At 41.3% G+C, this 18,109-nt stretch overlaps 1 protein-coding gene across 7 annotated transcripts in view; it reads left to right on the top strand.

The window, feature by feature from the left end:
- JAK1 (Janus kinase 1) overlaps positions 1–18,109 on the top strand; it is a 172,694-nt gene that overhangs the window by 109,994 nt on the left and 44,591 nt on the right. For all 7 annotated transcript variants that reach the window (XM_049879489.1, XM_049879494.1, XM_049879488.1 and 4 more), the window contains 4 exons: positions 1,453–1,534; positions 3,998–4,196; positions 8,208–8,331; positions 14,846–14,999. In XM_049879489.1, coding sequence (XP_049735446.1) covers positions 1,529–1,534; positions 3,998–4,196; positions 8,208–8,331; positions 14,846–14,999 — 483 coding nt within the window. In that variant the 5' untranslated portion in view covers positions 1,453–1,528. The remainder of the gene's footprint in view (positions 1–1,452; positions 1,535–3,997; positions 4,197–8,207; positions 8,332–14,845; positions 15,000–18,109) is intronic.

Raw genomic sequence — 18,109 nt, 5'->3', positions numbered from 1 at the left:
TTCTTTATTGCAGCTTCCTGCTTGAGCTCTGTTCCAGGCACAGAGAATTGCTGAAAAATACTGTTGACAGCACTAATCTTCTAAATGTGGCATTCGAGGTCCTGCTTCTGAGGCAAAGCAAGACATTAGTATATAGGAACCCTGGTGGTGCAGTGGTGTTGGCGTAGTTGCTGTTTTGATGCAGGGCATGGTTTCTGTTCACGTAATTAAACAATTACATTAGCTTTTAAGAAGCTGAAAGTGTAATGATTTGCTCTTTGAATATTGTCAGAATAGTCCATGTCAGAATAGCCAAGTCAAAGCAGCCACATCAAAATTCATGCCTGCATCCGCTTCCTGGCCTGCTGTCTTTACTTCTGCATAAGTCTCACCCACTGCAGATAGCCTTCCCAAACTGGACCTTACCAGAGTTAGTCACCAGTAGCAAGAGGTACAGAAGATGATGTTGTGGTATACTCACTGTAGATTTTAGGTTGCTCTCTGTGGTTTCATGTGGGCCATCTCCCATCTTTGATTGTAAGGCCCCGTGGGGAATGCTGGCCTCCCAGCCACAGTGGTGATCCATCCCCTGCCCTCTCCCCAGGTCCCCTCCAAGGCTCTCATGGAATGCCTGGATTCTGATGAAACATGTTGAATAATGACAAAAAACAATCAGTATTGACTTGGAAGCCACTTTCAAATCACTAAGCGTGGTTGCTTATTTGCCAAAATAATTTGATTCCACTGTTAAAAAAGATAATTTATGAGAAGCAGCAAGGGAAGTTGTTAAAGCAGTACTGAACTTTTTTGTGTGTGGAGGGGTAGTTAGTGGTAAGATTAGGACCAGGCTGATTTAATACTACAGAACTAAGCTGATATTCTTACTTAGTATAAATTAGGCTTTGTGGTGAGGCCGGGGCTTTATTTGCTACCTAAATTTCCAGTAAGAATGGCTTAAAAAATATCTAGTGAACCGAAAGCTTGAGTCAGGATTATTCCTAGGCCCTCTCCTTTTACCATAGCATATTTTGTTTTACCATTAAAACGAGGACGTGGACAGACTGGGTTGTGAGGAGGGCAATTCTAAAGGAAATGGGAATGTGAAGTAAAAGTGTACATCTTGGGTGTCCTAAGTTACTGTTCACAGCCTCAGGAGAGAGGGTGTTGACAGAAAAGGCATACCGTCCTCAAGCATACTGGACAGGGCGCTTTATGCCAGGAAGTGAAAGTCCCTAGCTTCCTTTCTCAAAGCAGTGAAAATAATATCTTCTTTAATGTTTATACCCTAAGATGCCTCTTTGTCCTCTCAATGTCCTCATCAGTCTTTTTTTTTTGTTGTTGTTGTTCTTTCACCCAAATGCTTTTTCCTGCCTGCTTGCTTATGGTTTGTGCTACTTCCTTAATGAAAGTGTCCTCTTATTTTCTGATGCAATTACCTCTGCAGCTGATTTACTTTCTTATTTTTGTCTTTAGCTCAGCTTTGAACAGACTTTGGAAAGCGGAGAAGAAAATCAAGTCTGCTTTTGGGTGATATCGGACAACCGAATAAATGCAGGTGTGTACATTTGCATATTTTAAAAAAAGAAGGCAAAAGGAAAATGTCTGGCTTTTAAAAAGAATAATTAAATTGTGATCTTGGATTTATTTGTATTATTGCCTTTAATTTTTAAACGTTGGCATTTTTATTTTTGTTCATTTCAAATGTTGTGTGCAAGTTAAAAAAATTTCCAAGAGGTCAAAAACTAGTACAAAGTCAAAGTCAGAGTTCCCTTATAATCTCTCCTAGTCACTGCTGCTAACTATTTATTGTATGTCCTTCTAGAGTTTTACGTGCATGTGCATAACCGAAAGGACCATACTGTGCATGTTCGGCTTTTTTCACTTTGCAGCATATCATGTGTATCCTGCAGTGCTGATTCACTTCGTTTTATGTCAACCCTTTTGACAGCTTCAGAGTATTCCCTTGTGCTTATATAAATATCTAATGAGTCTTCTCTTGTTGGACATTGTAGGTTGTATTTTTTTATTATTATTGTTTCAAATGGCGCCACACCTTCTGTATATAATTATGTACACTTGCCTGATTATTTAGTTCCTTCAGATTAAATGGTATAACATTGTCATTGAATTCTTTCCTGCCATGTCTGTAAAGAATCTCCAAGCTCGAACTTTATCTTGTATTATGAAGCAGGCTTTTAGCTATTTTTTTTCCTGTCCCTTTTTCAAGGTGGAGTGGGATAGGGTGGGGTAGGGTAGAGATCAGTGCTGGGATACAGAATTCTCTTGCCTGTTGATCCGAATCTGAAGGTAGGCTATGAGCTTAGTTTCTCAGTCTGGCTTCTGAAAGATTCTGGTTTTCAGATTTATTTTGAGATTAAGCAATTAAAATTGACTGCCTCTCAATTTGTAGCAGTGAGGCATACCTGGCCTATGTCCCTCCTTTAATCATCTCACCTTACCAGGGCAGCAGATAGATGGAGCAAATAAATTTGGTGAAGAAAGCTGTGACTCCTGTCCACCTTTATGACTTTTCTTGTTTGGGAGAGTTTCCTTGCATCATTCAACAAATACTGACATTATGTTAGGCTCTGTGCTAGCTACTGGGGATACAAAGATGATTGATATAGTCCTTGTACTTAAGAAACTCACAGCACATGGTGGGGGCAGACAGACACATGAATAAGATGATCATAATGCAGGGTGGTTACTGCCGTGTAGTAAGTTTGCGAGCTCAGAAAAGAGGGCATCTGACTTAAGGGACTGAGTGGAGGTTTGGAGAAGACTACCTGGAGGAGGTAATATCTGAGCTGACTTCTAAAGAGAGTTGAAGTTTGCCATGACAGGGATGAGGTGGGAAGATAGTATTCCTGGTGGAGGAAGCAGCATGAGCAAAATCAGGAAGGTGAGAAGCAGAATGGTGGGGTGCAAGAATGATGGGCAGCTTTGTGGGTTCTAAGCATAAAATAAGAGGCTGGGAGTGGTAGACTCTGAGGTTAGTGAGGTTGGCCTCTGTAATAGAGCTTGGGAAATGGTTTGTAGGTAAATTGGAAGCCAGTGGAGGATTTGATATGTGTTACTGAGACATCAGTTTGGGGGCTAAGTGAAGTTTGGCAGGGTGGGGGGCAGAAAAAAAATAAGAGTCTGGGGTCAAGAAAATTAGCTTGTAGGCCATTAGTATTGAGGCAAGAGGAGGGGAAGAGAGAATGTGTAAGGGCTTTCCCTGGTTCCTGTCCGGCCTTGCCTGAGGCTAAGTTGCTGAGGTTGGTTCTTTGTTCCTAGTTGTCCTTTCTTTTGAGGGACCCTATGTGAGTGACTTACTTATAAGCTTCTTACCAGTAGGGTCTGGCCTTTCCAAAGCAAGGCTTCCCACCCTTGTATTGTTGCCACAAAGTGCTGTCTGTCCTCCTGCCTACTCACGGGATGGTGAGGATCTGATTGCATTCATTAATTTTCATGTCCTTTCCATGTGGCTTATAAACTTGAAACACTAGTCATTTTGTCAGCACCATTTCTGAGCCAGCCCTGGGCTGGGCTCTGATGACGTGAAGAGAAGTAAGACATCATTCTTGCCCTCATGGAGCTTGCTGTTCAGTGCGAGAGGCAGACACAAAATCAAAAGACGATGTAATTCATGACATAGGTATAGTCAAAGGTTATCTGATTTCAGTAGAAGTAGCAATATTAGTAACTAAAAACATTGCATCAGAGGTTCCAGAACAGGCCACATTTTTCATCTATAACTTGTATGCAAATAAAGAAAATAAATTTGGGCCACGTCTAAAATTATTCTGATTATTTAGAATATAATCTGACTGTAATTAATTAATTAATATGAACAATTAATTATTTTCTATGATTTCACCTTTCATGAGCTCTTTCATTGATTTGGGGGGACAGAAGAGACAGAGAGAGGTCCTTATTCAATACTTATTTGTGCTTGCTTATCTTCGTAACACCTTTTGCCACTTGAGCTTTTAGCACATAGAATGACTAGAGTCTCATTTTCCTTCCATTACAGTATCTAAACATAAAAGAGGACTGCAATGCCATGGCTTTCTGTGCTAAAATGAGGAGCTCCAAGAAGACAGAGGTGAATCTGGAGGCCCCTGAGCCAGGGGTGGAGGTGATCTTCTATCTGCCTGATAGGGAGCCCCTCCGGCTGAGCAGTGGAGAGTACACGGCAGAGGACCTGTGCATCAAGGCCGCGCAGGAATGCTGTGAGTGCGGGCAACTGCCCAGGGCTCGGGGAGGGCTTCAGTGGTAGACTGTCCCAGAAGCAGATCTGGGGACGTTTCTCCTCTTGTAGCGTGGCTGAGTAGAAAGAGGTGTGGGCTCTGGGAGTCGGGGGTTCCATTCCACCTCTACCACTTTACTTGCACATGACCTTAGGTCAGTGATTTCCCTTTTGACAGTTTCACTCTTCTCATTTGTAGAAAGAAAAAGCCGTGGTTGCCATCAAGTTAATTCTGACAGATGGTGATCCCATGTGTGTCAGAGTGTAGTGGTCCTTAGGGTTTTCAGTGGCTGAGTTTTCGGAAGGAGATTGCCAGGCCTTTCTTTCAAGGTGCCTCTGAGTGAACTTGAACCTTCACCCTTTTGGATAGCAGCCGAGCATGTTAACTGTTTGCACTTCCCAGGTTGCACTACCCAGGGACTCCTCTCCATCTGTAAAGTAGCCTTATTCCTGCTCTGTCACTAATGAGCTGTGGGATCCCAGGGAAAGAGGCTTGACTTCTGTGGAGAACAGGAGTAATATCTGTAAAATAGGGGTAATATCAAGTGATACATAAAGCACCTGGCACAGTTAAAAGCTCAACAAGCGGCATTTCTCACCACTTAAAAATATTGAAAACTTCTTTTGAAAATTTGAATCCATCTTTCTGTTGCTGTGACCTCCCTGCCCCCCAATGGTGAGTTGAAGTGAGAAGCTGAGTTTCACTTTGTGGCTTCATCAAGTTGCCAAGTTGTAAACAGCACAGTCCACTTTTTTGAGAAGTGAGGCTTGTCCTACTAAAATTAGCCTATTACATGCAGAAGGTGGGAAACCAAACTAACACAATAAAGGCCTTTTCATTATCTTTAAATGTGGGGTTATTGGCAGTTTTTGCCTACCTAGTTTAAGTGACAGGTAAAATTGAATCAGAACCTGTCATAAAATCTAATCTACTTAGATTGTGATGATAGTTATACAGCTCTGTAGATATGCTAAAATTAATTGAATTGCACACTTGAAACGGGTGGGTTTATGGTACGTAAATTATATCTCAATAAAGCTGTTTAAAAAAAGATCTAATCATTTATTTTATGATGATGAAATAACTAGCTATGATGCCAGAAAGTCTGATCCATGCTTTGCATATATTATCTTTAATCCTCAGAACAACTCTGTGGGGATAGTACAGTTATTTCAATAATCACCTACCTTATTAGTAGTAGAGCTTGTCTATAAAATCCATCTTCTTACCGATACATGTCTTTCTGTTGAAAAATGTTTTAAATAGTAAAACCAAACTCATTGCCGTAGAGTTCCGACTCATAGCAACCGTATAGGACAGAGTAGAACTGTCCCATGGGGTTTCCAAGGAGCATCTAGTGGATTTGAACTGCCGACCTTTTGGTTAGTAGTTGAGCTCTTAACCACTGTGCCACCAGGGCTCCTTTTAAATAATAGAGTTGCAATAAAAGGGGAGAAGTAGGTGCTAGAGAGAAGAGCGTGGTAGACCCTTACTGACTAAACACAACATGAAATAAAATTGGCTAAGTTAAAGATTAATAGGGGGAAAATGCAGTAATATTGTGAAGTTTATTTTGGAGAGGTAGCAAAGTATACAAGAAACTGGCTGTAGACAACAGCTTTAAGATTATAATTAGCAAAACCACTAGATGTAAATTGGTGCTTCTAAGTTATATTTTTTAAGGCTCCCTTTTTTTTTTTTTTTCGTCTTAACCAAGCCTCTTGTCCTCAGCATATCAGGTATTTGTAGCAAAGATCATTAGTCCAGGATTGTCGGGCTGCAGTTAATGAGGGATCAAGGAACAGCTGCTAAAGAGGATGATAGAGAGCATGTGAGCCCAGCAGTGGACTCAGCACCTGTAACTCTGGGCTCAAGGTCATTCAGTTTGGGAGCATCAGTTTCTAAGTGCAGGCTGTGAAGACTGAGTGGTGTCTCTTCTGTAACTGACTCAGGAGAATGTTGCAGAAGTTTATTAATTTTAAAAACACAAACACAGAATGCCACAGATTCTTGTAGCTTCCACTGTTGTTACATGTAAGGGGGCAGTATTGTTTTCTTCCTGTTTTTCACAAGTATCTGGTAAAATTTTGTTCTTTTAGCTCTAATAGTTTCATCCCCTCAGTAGCTCTATCTTGGTATGAATCCCAACTCTGCCTGTTACCAGCTGAGTAACCTTGGATGAAATACTGAGCCTCGGAGGCCGCAGTCTCTTCATATGTAAAATGGCAAAAATACTTCTTTAGATGTTAGGAAGATAAAAAGATAATGTATGTAGCATGCTGTAGCCTGATGCCTGATACTTAGCTCTCAGTAAATATTTGGTATTGTTTTTATTGGTATTCAGCACTTTTATGTAAACTGGCATCTTTGATCTTTATGTTTATAGATAGTAATATCGTTAGAATCAGATCTATGCTAGAATTACAGACAGTTGCATTATTTCAGATAAGCTCTCCTTCAGATATATATGTATAAGTGTATACTCAAATATAGATATGTAAGGGTATTATAAAGAAAGGCTACATTTTCAAGCCAGTCCATGGAAGTCAGTTTATGAATGAAAAACTATAGTATGCCTGACACATAGTTCAAAAAATACTGGATGCAAAATCCAGTTGTCATTGTTCCTAAGGGGAAATGCTGTTTAAAGTTTAGCTCCATCTTTTCTGTGCATGAGGAGGAATATAACGTGAAGGGGTACCTCCCAAATTTCTAGAAAGACACAAGTTGAGGCATTGCAGAAAGGACACCGAGAAGCCAACTTCTTAACTCAGTGTCTGCATGGAGAGACCCCTGCCTAGCTGGACAGGGAAGGTCCCTGTCAATGTAGTGTCACTTCAGATGTCTGACTTGGGAAACAAATGCCAATTATCTCATCTTCTCCCACGTACTTTGGTCATTAAAGTTCCTCATGTCTTAGTTTGGGGCCTGGCAGCACATGAAAATATCAATTCTATTCGATCATTGCCAATCACCTGCCCACCCCCAATTGATTATACCAAAAAAACCAAAGCCAGTGCCTTAGGGTCGCTGTTGAGTAGATTCCGACTCAACAGCGACCCTATAGGACAGAGTAGTACTGCCCCATAGAGTTTCCAAGGAGCGCCTGGCAGATACGAACTGCTGCCCATTTGGTTAGCAGCCGTAGCACTTAACCACTATGCCACCAGGGTTTCCCCAATTGATTATAGGTCTGTGTAATTTTACTTACGGGCTCAGAGTGAGTAGATAGGTACTTTCTTGGTTTCACAAGCTTCCTTATCTTTTCTATCATTCTTGAATTGAAGGAGGCAATGGTGGGGCGGGGAGGCAAGGGAGCACTATTGGACCAGCTTCGTTACGCATATATCTTCTTGTTAATTTGTTACTAATAAAAGATATTTATGACAACTATACAGATTTTATACAGGGTTCTTAAGAAGTATATTTGTTATGAATGGTGATCATAGATTTAATCACTGACAAAAATCACTTTGGTTATTATTTATTCCAACACACATTTCTTAGGCTACCGCCAGAAACTTCTTTGCATGGCTAATGTATATGTTAGAGTTGTTTAAACATTTTCGTTAGGAAACAGATTGGAGATTTCTGAAACTCCCAGAATGTTTCTGACTATGATTAGCAGGGCGCACATCAGGTGGAATCTGCAAATTTTCATATGGCCTTTTTTTTTTTTTCTTAAGCAGAGTTTGGTAAGACTCCATCATAGACACAGTAAAGAGAAATAGCATTGCATTTTTACTTTAAAATGGTTATAATCTGGTTTGTCAGGAACTGCAGTGTATGCTCCTGGGGAGCCATAGTTCTTGCTTTTTAAAACTGCCTGATTGAACATGGTTGAAAGTCGTATTTGCCCTAAAAAGATATGAATGAGAGCTAGATTCTTTGTGGTTGAGAAGATTCTTTATCTTTGCATATGTTATGCCTTGGAGACAGATTGCCAAATGTATCTGTCTTTAATTTCCTGATGTGTTCTTCATTTTCCCCCAGGTATCTCTCCTCTGTGTCACAACCTCTTTGCTCTGTACGATGAGAACACCAAGCTCTGGTACGCTCCAAATCGCACCATCACTGTTGATGACAAGACGTCACTCCGGCTCCACTACCGGATGAGGTATGGAAAGTACAGCGTTGTGCCTACCTGGTTTCTTGATGTAATGAGGGATGATGGTTAGCCTGGAGCTCTGAGTCATTTATCAAGAAGTGTTGTAGTCATTTTTGTAATTAGTACCTTTTTTTTTTTTTTTGGTATGAGAAAGGACTTCTTTAGTACTTGGAATACAATTCAAGATGAGCTTGATCAGCCCCTCCTTCCACATTTTAAAAAAGCCATCTCTATAATACAGAGGAGATTTTGAAAAGAGTCAGTCAGTATCCTACAGCAGAGGTTTTCAAATGGTGGATAGTGGTTATGAATTTAATTCAGTGGGCTGTAAGCAGAATTTTTTTTTTTTTTTTAAGGAAACAGGAGAGAATAGATAATGTCAGAGTATATTACATGTTCTAAGGATATTGTTTTTTTTTAGAACTTTTGTCTCACGTATATTATACATTGTATGTGTTGTTGGAAACCCTGGTGGCGTAGTGGTTAAGTGCTACGGCTGCTAACCAAAAGGTCAGCAGTTCAAATCCACCAGGTGCTCCTTGGAAACTCTATGGGGCAGTTCTACTCTGTCCTATAGGGTCGCTATGAGTCAGAGTCGACTCAACGGCAACAGGTTTACGGGTATGTGTTGTTGTTGTTAGGTGCTGTCGAGTTGGTTCCGACTCATAGCGAACCTATGTACAACAGAACAAAAACACTGCTGGTCCTGGGCCACCCTCTCAATTGTCGTTATGCTTGAGCGCATTGTTGCAGCCACTGTGTCAGTCCATCTCCTTAAGGGTCTTCCTCTGTTCGCTGACCCTCTACTTTACCAAGCATGCTGTCCTTCTCCAGGGACTGATCCCTCCTTATAACATGTCCAAAGTATGTGAGACGTAGTCTCACCATCCTTGCTTTTGAGGAGCATTCTGGCTGTACTTTTTCCAAGACAGATTTGTTTGTTCTTTCGGCAGTCCGTGGTATATTCAGTATTCTCCACCAACACCATAATTCAAAGGTATTGATACTTCTTTGGTCTTCCTTATTCATTTTCCAGCTTTCGCATGCATATGAGGTGATTGAAAACACCATGGCTTCGGTCATACACACCTTAGTCTTCAAGGTGACAGCTTTGCTTTTTAACACATTATATATGTACTAGGTCATAATATAAATACATTTCTTATTAAGAGTTTCAGTTTTAAGAGCTTGAGAAACACAGAAATGGTAATGTCAGTTGGTCCTGCTCTGAAGGAGTGGATGCTTTGATCCACTCCTTAAGGATTTTTGACTGTAGAGCTATAATTTTTCTTCTGATGGAGAGTTGCCTTATCTTCCATATCATAGTTGTTGCTGAATGTCACAACATCTCCCAGTGTAACATAGACAGTAGTCCATTCCTGTAGTCTCTTGAGTTTACAGGTATATTTATTCAGTAACTGGAATTGAAACTATGTTTGTTAGATACTAGTTAAGGACAAGTTGACAAGTGTGTTTAGCAAAGGAGTTTATAAATAGAGAGGACACGTTTCTGAAAAGGATGTTAACTTATGCAGGTGTGGTTAAGTCAGTAGTTAAGCTCAGATGCTAATGGAATGCACGGACATGCTGAAGAAGTCCTTGGAAATCTCATGGTACCCCCACAGTATCTTACCTACTATTTTCTTTGGGAAGTCCAGAGGAGGATACCATTCCAGAACGACTGGGATGTTTTTCTCGGTGGCAGAATCAGATCTACAAACTTTACTAACCATTCCAGGGCTGACTTTTTCTCTTCTTTCTGCACTTAACCCAGGGTCTCACATTAAGAGGTGAGGTATGTGCCATGCAACATTTCATACTCTGGACTTAGTGAAACTTATACCCCAGTTAGCTGAATCTTCTGACTATATTTGAATTTGTTTTACAAAGTATAATCTTGCTTTCAATGGCCTGAAGTTTGACTGTGTGATCCAGCATGGGAACATGTACTTGCAGCTGCAGTAATTAAGTTCTAGCTTTTTCCCTCAAGGAAACCCAGGTGGCGTAGTGGTTAAGTGCTACAGCTGCTAACCAAAGGGTTGGCAGTTCAAATACACCAGGCGCTCCTTAGAGACTCTATGGGGCAGCTCTACTCTGTCCTATAGGTTCTCTATGAGTCGGAATTGACTTGATGGCACTGGGTTTGGTTTGGGCTTGGTTTTTTCCTTCAAGATTTCTTACGTGGTTCAGAATCTAGAATTGTAGAATTTGGGACTTAGAAGAGACCTAAGTTTACCTAATTCAACTCTCCCATTTTTTCCGGTGGAAAATGTGCTCAGAAAAGGGAAGTGAGTTATCCAAAGTGAATTGTCTTGTCAGCACTAGAATCCTCTTTGAGGCACTGGTATTTGTTGGTTGTCTTAGTGTACCTCACTATTAAAAGCTGGCTTTAGAGAGAGTGGAGGGAGGGAGTGGGCTGTCTCATTTAGGGGGAGAGTAATTGGGAGTATGTAGCAAGGTGTATGAAAGTTTTTGCATGAGAGACTGACTTGATTTGTAAACTTTCACTTAAAGCACAATAAAAATTATTTTTAAAAAATTAACCAAAAAAAAAAAAAAGCTGGCCTTATTGGCTCCCTAGAAGCACACAGCTACTTCATCTTTGGCACCTCGACTTTGTACCTGCTAGTGTGCTTCAACAGGATATTGCTTTGTTACCACAGGCTCTTTGAACTTGGAAAAAAATTGTATCACCCTAAGCTAAAACATTTGCATTACAACAAACTACAAAACTTTTGAAACCTCATGATCTCACCCCTAAAGAAGGTGTAGTATGAAAAGAAATGTCGGTGACTGTTTCAGTGGAATCTCAGCTCTATTTTGGAAAGTAGTAGTCTTGTATTTTGATTATGGTTTTCTGTTTTTAGATAATGATTTTGGTAGTTACTGGTTTATAATATATCTTAATATAGGACAAGCATATTCTTTATTCCTAGAAAAATCTTGGCTTTTTCATCCAAATGAATTTCACTATCCATTAATAGAGTTCTATATAAACCTAAAGAGAATTCTTTCTGTGCAATATTTTTACATAAACTTAGAATATGTAGTCATCTATAATATAATTAATTTTCTTAAAAACTTGCAAGCTATATCTCTGGTTGATAGGTCTGTTTGTTTCTCTATCGCTGTCCTTCTTGCCTGCCTGTTTGCATTATTCCCCCACATCATTCTGACAAAGAATCAAAATAGCTACCATGTTACATTTATTACTGTATTTTGTTCTCTATTTTTTTTCTCTTAGCACATTATAATGTCAGGAACTTGTGTGTCCCAAGTTTGGTGAACACCTCGATAGTTGATTTAACAAAGAGTTTAGAATCTGTCTTCATTGTACCTTCTGGTTTTGTGTTATTAGCAAATTGGAAGGTATTGATTTTGGTAGTCACTGATTTAAGTTTTATTTTGACATTAAATAGAAAGCTGTCATCCTTGGACCATGGCAGTTGATAGAGATCCAACTTGTTTTAGGCTTACTTGTCCTCTTTTTGCTCTTAGCACCTACACATTTAGCAGCTACACATTATGTTTGATTTTCTCATCCCTGTCCTTTCTGAACGTATTGCCAAAAGGCATCTAAGCCAAGGTTGATCCCACACAGGGCTCAAGTAGCAGCTCAGAAAAATTTCATTGTTCAGACCCCATTGAAGATTGTATTTTGTTCAAAGGGGACATGTTGAGCCCTTCGCTTTACTGGGTTCAAGGACTCTTTTTCATAGAAGACTCAGAGGGATAGGGAGATAGAGGACCATGGTTTGGATTAGTTCAGGGAAAATATGTCTTTAGTGCTTCTTTTTCAAGCAGGCTCCTCCATCCTTGAGATCCCCTTTCCCTTATCCCCAGGGTACTTTCCATATTGTACATAACTCCCATGCTCTTATCACCACAGTTGTCCTCCAGCAAACAGAACTTACCTGTCCTGTATGCTGGTTCCTCAGAGCCTTACTATGAGCCTTCGTATGTGGAGTGCCTGGCACATGCTCCCACTACTGCCGTCATGGTAGGCACTCAAAAAACTCTTACCAATTCCCCCGTTGGCTTGTTTAGGCCCTTTCATCTATCTCCTTCCAGGTAGATTCCCAGAACTGCTGGGTAGATCTCTACTTATCGTATGAATGATGAGAACTCTCCGTTTTGGATTTTCCTCAGCAATCAAAGGAGTCGGCTGTCTCCTGGACAGCTTTGCTCTGCCCTAATGTCAGATTTTTCTGTAACTGCTCAGCCTGTGGAGTGTTTTCACCCCTTCTTTTCTACCCAGGGGAGTAGATCCTGGCTGAGACCTCCAGGCTCATGCTCTGTTCTACCCTTGAAGAACAGCGCCGCTTGGGCTGGAGACCACATAAATGCAGTCCCTTCATCAGCTGATAGTCTCAGGCTTCTATTGTCAGTGCCTGATGCCCTCTCACACACGGAGTGGGAGGTGACAATCCAGCCGCTTCTGAGACCTGATGTTGCATATGCTGCATATAGGCTCTGAAGGTATGCTGTCCTTTCTGTGAGTAAGAGAGAGACATCAAACCCCACAATCAAATTCTCAGTCACTTTCATAAGTTACAGGGAAGATGGGCTGTACAGAATCAATGAAAATTTTCAAATGTTGATTTTACCTTTAAAAAATTTCTTTATCCTTCCTTCTCCATTTGAATTCCTGTTCTCCTAGTTTGTTCATTTGCTTGTTGTTTATTTATCCATTGAGTATGTATTAAACACCTGTTATGTGCTAGGCATTGGAGATTCAGTGGTGAGCAAGACAACTAAACCCTTTGTTCCTGTAAAGCTCATGGGATTGCCCAGACTGTTGCTATACGTACCTGCTTGTCTCTTGGCCTCCTGTTTTAGCCCATCTTCTATAGTGCTTCCTTCCAGGGGCATCCTACCTCACATCAGCTTGTTTCACGTTTCTTCCTAGCCTACTGCATATGGTCCATGCTCTATAGCTTGGCAATATACATTATACATTGGCTTATGCATTCTAGTCCCAACTTTCTTTGCCTGACCTTTTCTCCCCTCCCTGCCACCTCCCTTCACAGCGGAGTGTAACCTATCCCTCCATGGCACTCCCTTGGCACCTCATCCAAGTCTTTCTTATGTTCAGGGCCAACTTGTCCATTAGGCACAGTGCCCAGAACCCACAGTGCTATTAGGAGCTCATGAAAATGTTTCAATTTTATTTGAAATCAAGAAGAAAAAAAAAAAAGAATCCAGCCTGGATTTATATTCCTTTTATACCAACACAGTTGTGAACTATAGCTTTTAATATTTTCTTATGGCAGAAGGGAAAGATACATGGGGCTTACAAAGTCACAATGCAGTCCTGCTTATGGTGCATGCCCCTATAAAATTTACATGTTATATTATTGTTGGGAATGAGTAGTTACCACTATCAACCGGGAGATCACAGAGGGCAGGGACTATGTCTGTGAACCCATCACATCCCAGGACCTAGCACAGGGCCTGGCACATCCTGGCCTCTGCAAATACGGCTTAGTGATGGATGGCTGAATTTAACGGCAGCTTCTTTAGTGGGAAAACTGTCTGCTGCTTCTCTATGACATGGTGGTTTTTTGTCAGCACACAGACCTGTCGAGGGAGAGAGGCACAGGCACCAGCTGAGCTTATAACTAAGATGACTCTTCCAGCTTGACTCATTCACTCACACATTGTAGAACTCATTGTGTCGGACTTTATGTTACAGGTGGCAGAGGATCGTAGTTCTTAAGAGAACAGCCTTGTAGTCTTGGGCCACCTAGCCACGCAGAACTTCAGTTTCCTTCATATGTAAAATGGGAACAGTGAAACCTACTTTGTAGGTTGCTGTGAGGATTCAATGGCATAATATATGCAAATGCTTATTAATTCATGACACTGCAGCTGATATTTGTAGTTGTGTTAATGTATTGTGTCAAGATACTGTTGATTTTAAGCTACATCATCAATTTAATAACAGCAATCTAGGGAAGGGAAGTGCTGCCTTACTAACTGTACCGTCTTGATTGTCTGAGGAAACTAGATTCATAAATGTTAAAATGTGAACAGAGTACATCTTGGATTGCGGGCAGGATGGCAGTAATTGTGCACCAGTCAAGGTGAAGAAGTTGCCGGGCCAGCGTCTCGTTCTACTCAGCTTCCTTTTTAGGAAGACGGAGTGAAAAGTCAGAGAAGCTGGGAGTTAAGCACTACACTGTCTTTGTGATCTTAAGGAAATCACTTTATCTCCCTGAGTCATAGAGAAGGTGCTGACAGGAGGCCTCCACAGAGTGCTTGTAAGACGGACAAGAAAAGGACCTTATAAACACTGAACTGCTTCACAGATGAAAGGTTTGTCTTGCTTTGTTTGTTTTTAAGTCTCTGACAGACTAAGTGACTGGAAACCAGAGTTGAAGGACATTAGAAAAGGAACTGCCCTATTTTCTCCGGGAAGTTTAGCCTCTGGCACTGATTACTCTAGGTAGAACCAGGACACCTTGCTCACGCATTCCAAGGTCACCTTTCTCACGATTGAAGTTTATTTTTCACCTTCCAGGTTCTATTTCACCAACTGGCACGGGACCAATGACAGTGAGCAATCAGTGTGGCGACATTCTCCAAAGAAGCAGAAAAATGGCTACGAGAAAAAAAAAGTTCCAGATGCAACCCCTCTCCTTGACGCTAGCTCACTAGAGTATCTGTTTGCTCAGGTAAGAAGTTCGGGCCCAGGAGAACCTGGAGCTTGTGGAGCAAGATGGGCATTGCAGGGCTGTTTCCCTGGTGTCCCCTTCCTGCTGCAGTTAAACTTGATGGTAGCTAGGACACTTATGGCTTGCTCCGTGGGAAGTTCTTGCTACACTTGAACTTGCCCCAAGTGAGGAGCAGGAAGGTAGCAATTCAGGGTCCCAAGGGGCTGGTTATCCTGCTTGTGGGTTTTTGGGCTGCATTTCTTGCCTCCCCCCTCTCCCCCTGCAATTTTACTTCTCGTCTGCAGCACCTTCCGTGCAGAGAGCAAAGGGAAGCTATAAGCCAGGGATGGCGTAGCTCAAAGGGGTTAATGAAGGCAGTGCTCAGCAGTCAGAGAAACGTTTAGGGAGTAAGGAGGTGGCTACTCTGAGGCACAGTGATGAGTGGGTAGAAAGATTAGACACTAGAAAAAAGCCAAAAGAGAAGTTAGAATCACCTAAATTCCATCACCCTGAGATAACAGTTTTGATGATATGCTTCCTGCCTTCACCATGCAAATATATATACTATGTACTGTGTACTTTGAAAATGATATCTTACTGTTCCTATCATTTTATAAACTGCTTTTTTATCATTCTATTTTTATTCATCCTATTGATCTTCCTTCTAATGTCAGTTAAAAATATAGACCTATGTTATGTGAAGGGCTAGATAATAATTCATTTATTCCACAAATATTTATCATGTGTCTGTGTGCTGTTTCCCTCAGGTACATGCTGAAGTGCTGGAGATACTATGGTGACAGTTTTTGCCTATGTCAGATGTATAATCAGGTTGGACAAATAGAGAATAAGCAAGTAAACAAAATGATACATAGATAATAAAGAAGAAATTGTGAGAAGTGCCTTGAAGGAAAAAGCTTTTGTGATAGAGAGTAATGGAGGGAGTTTGAATGGAGGAAAAAAAAATTGAAGTAGTATGATCAGAGGGATGGTTTCTCTGGGGAGGTGACATTTATACTGAATCTCAAAGAGTGAGAAGGAGCCAGCAATTCTAAGAGAAGGGTGGGGAACATAATTCCTTCCATGAAGAGCTGTATTTTTTTAACAGCAGCATGGCTAACATTTTGGGCTGGATAATTCTTTGTTGTGGGGAGCTGCCCTGTGCATGGTAGATGTTTAGTTGTACCCCTGGCTAGATGCCAGTAGCACCCCTCCCAGTTGTGACAACCAAAAGTGTCTGCAAAAACCAAAACCAAACCCATTGCCATCGAGTTGACTTCGACTCATAGCGACCCTATGGGACAGAGTAGAACTGCCCCATAGGATTTTCAAGGAGCGGCTGGTGGATTCAAACTGCTGACCTTTTGATTAGCAGCTGAACCCTTAACTACTGGGGTGGGGGGTCAGAATCCCCCTGTTGAGCACTACTGATGCGTAGAGGGAACAGAGCTCTGAGGCAGGCAAGAGCTAATAGGAGGAGAACCGGTGTGGCTGGAGAACAAGAGAGGCATGGTGAGCAATGAGGCTGTCGAGGCAGAGTAGGAACAGCTCATGTAGAGCCTTGTACAAACTGGTAAGGGATTATGTTTTTACTTTCAGTACAATGGGGAGCCGTCTGGAGGGTTTGGTTTTATTTGTTTTAAGGTGATAACTCTTGTTGATCTGTGGAAAGTGGATTGTGCGGGAGCCAAGAGCACACACCAGATATATCAGCTGAACGGCTCCTGCAGTGGTCCAGGAGAGGGAAGATGTTGACTTGGTTTAGTGTAGTGGCCAGTGGAGGTTGAAAAAAATGCATGGATTTATAATTCATCTTGGAGATAGAATTGGTATGATATGATAATGGTTGGATGTGGAAGGTGAGGGAATTTGAGGAATCAAAGATGATTTCTAGGTATAAAAATGGCATAAAGTTATTGGATCTCATTGCCTAATTTCACAAGAGGGGAGGAGAATCATTATCAACATCAATAGTCCAAGGCTGATTGCCATGAGGTAGAGGTCAGACCTGCCTCCACCCTCCAACCTTTTTACCAATTCTCACACAAGCACTCCCTCCCAGGGCACTCTCTACTTCTCTGCTGGGTTCAATAATTCTTTGCAATGGCCATAGAAAATTCACAGACTGTGCTTACAGTTATGGAGTTTATTAGGCAAGTCACAGGTTACAGTTCAGGATCAGGAATGACTCAGGATGCAGCTCTTTGATCAGGACAACCTCTTCTCAGCTGTGCCCGTAGACAGATCTCTCTCTGGTCCTCAGCCCCTGGACTCAGCCTCTGCCCTGCTTGGGCAAGTGTTACAAAGCTCTTTAGCTCTGCTGAAGAGTGCCGGGAGGCACCCCACTCTGCCAGGAAGTCTTCTGCCTGAGGATGCTCAGCTCTCTTGCTCCATGCATGGGTTGTGGGTCAGCACACCCACTCTTTCCTTAGGACATATTTTTAGACATGTGATTTTTATATCAGGAGGATTGTGTCTCATTGTAGGGCTTTACTTACTAATTGTAGATTATCCCTATGCCATACATATCTTAGAACTGGCCTTTGAGACAAGGCATGTTATTGTTGTTATTTTTGTGTGCCACTGAGTCAGTTCCAACTTATAGCAACCCTGTCTGACAGGATAGAACTGCCTCATATAGTTTTCAAAGCTATAATTTTTATGAGAGCAGATAGCCAGGTCTTTTCTCCTGTGGAGGAGCTGGTGAATTCAAACTACCAACCTATCATTTAACAGCTGAGTGCTTAACCATTGCACCATCAGGGCTCCTTAGAAGCAAGGCACATATTTCCCTGGACAGGTATTATGTTGAAAAAATTAATGAGCTGGCCATTTTCAGATGGATCTTTTTGGACCCAACTTCCTATCCATATCTGAGGTTTGGTCTTTTACCTTTTTGTGGGGTGGAAATATTAAAGAAATGTGCTATACTTTTAAGAAATAAGTGTTTCATTAGAATCTGACCTTTTCAGAGGTTTGAGAATGAGTTATTTGAGGTAGTTGTATAGTGAATGTTGACAGGAAATCACTGCTAAGCCAAGTTTCAGATTTTGTTTTGCTATTTTACAGATTGGCCTTGCTGGCATAGATTATTGTATGTGTCATTGTTCTCATTAGTTTGTGGAAATGGT

The sequence above is a fragment of the Elephas maximus genome, chromosome 3, assembly GCF_024166365.1.
Source record: "Elephas maximus indicus isolate mEleMax1 chromosome 3, mEleMax1 primary haplotype, whole genome shotgun sequence".
NCBI lineage: Eukaryota > Metazoa > Chordata > Mammalia > Proboscidea > Elephantidae > Elephas > Elephas maximus.
This window is presented reverse-complemented; position numbering and strand designations above follow the sequence as displayed.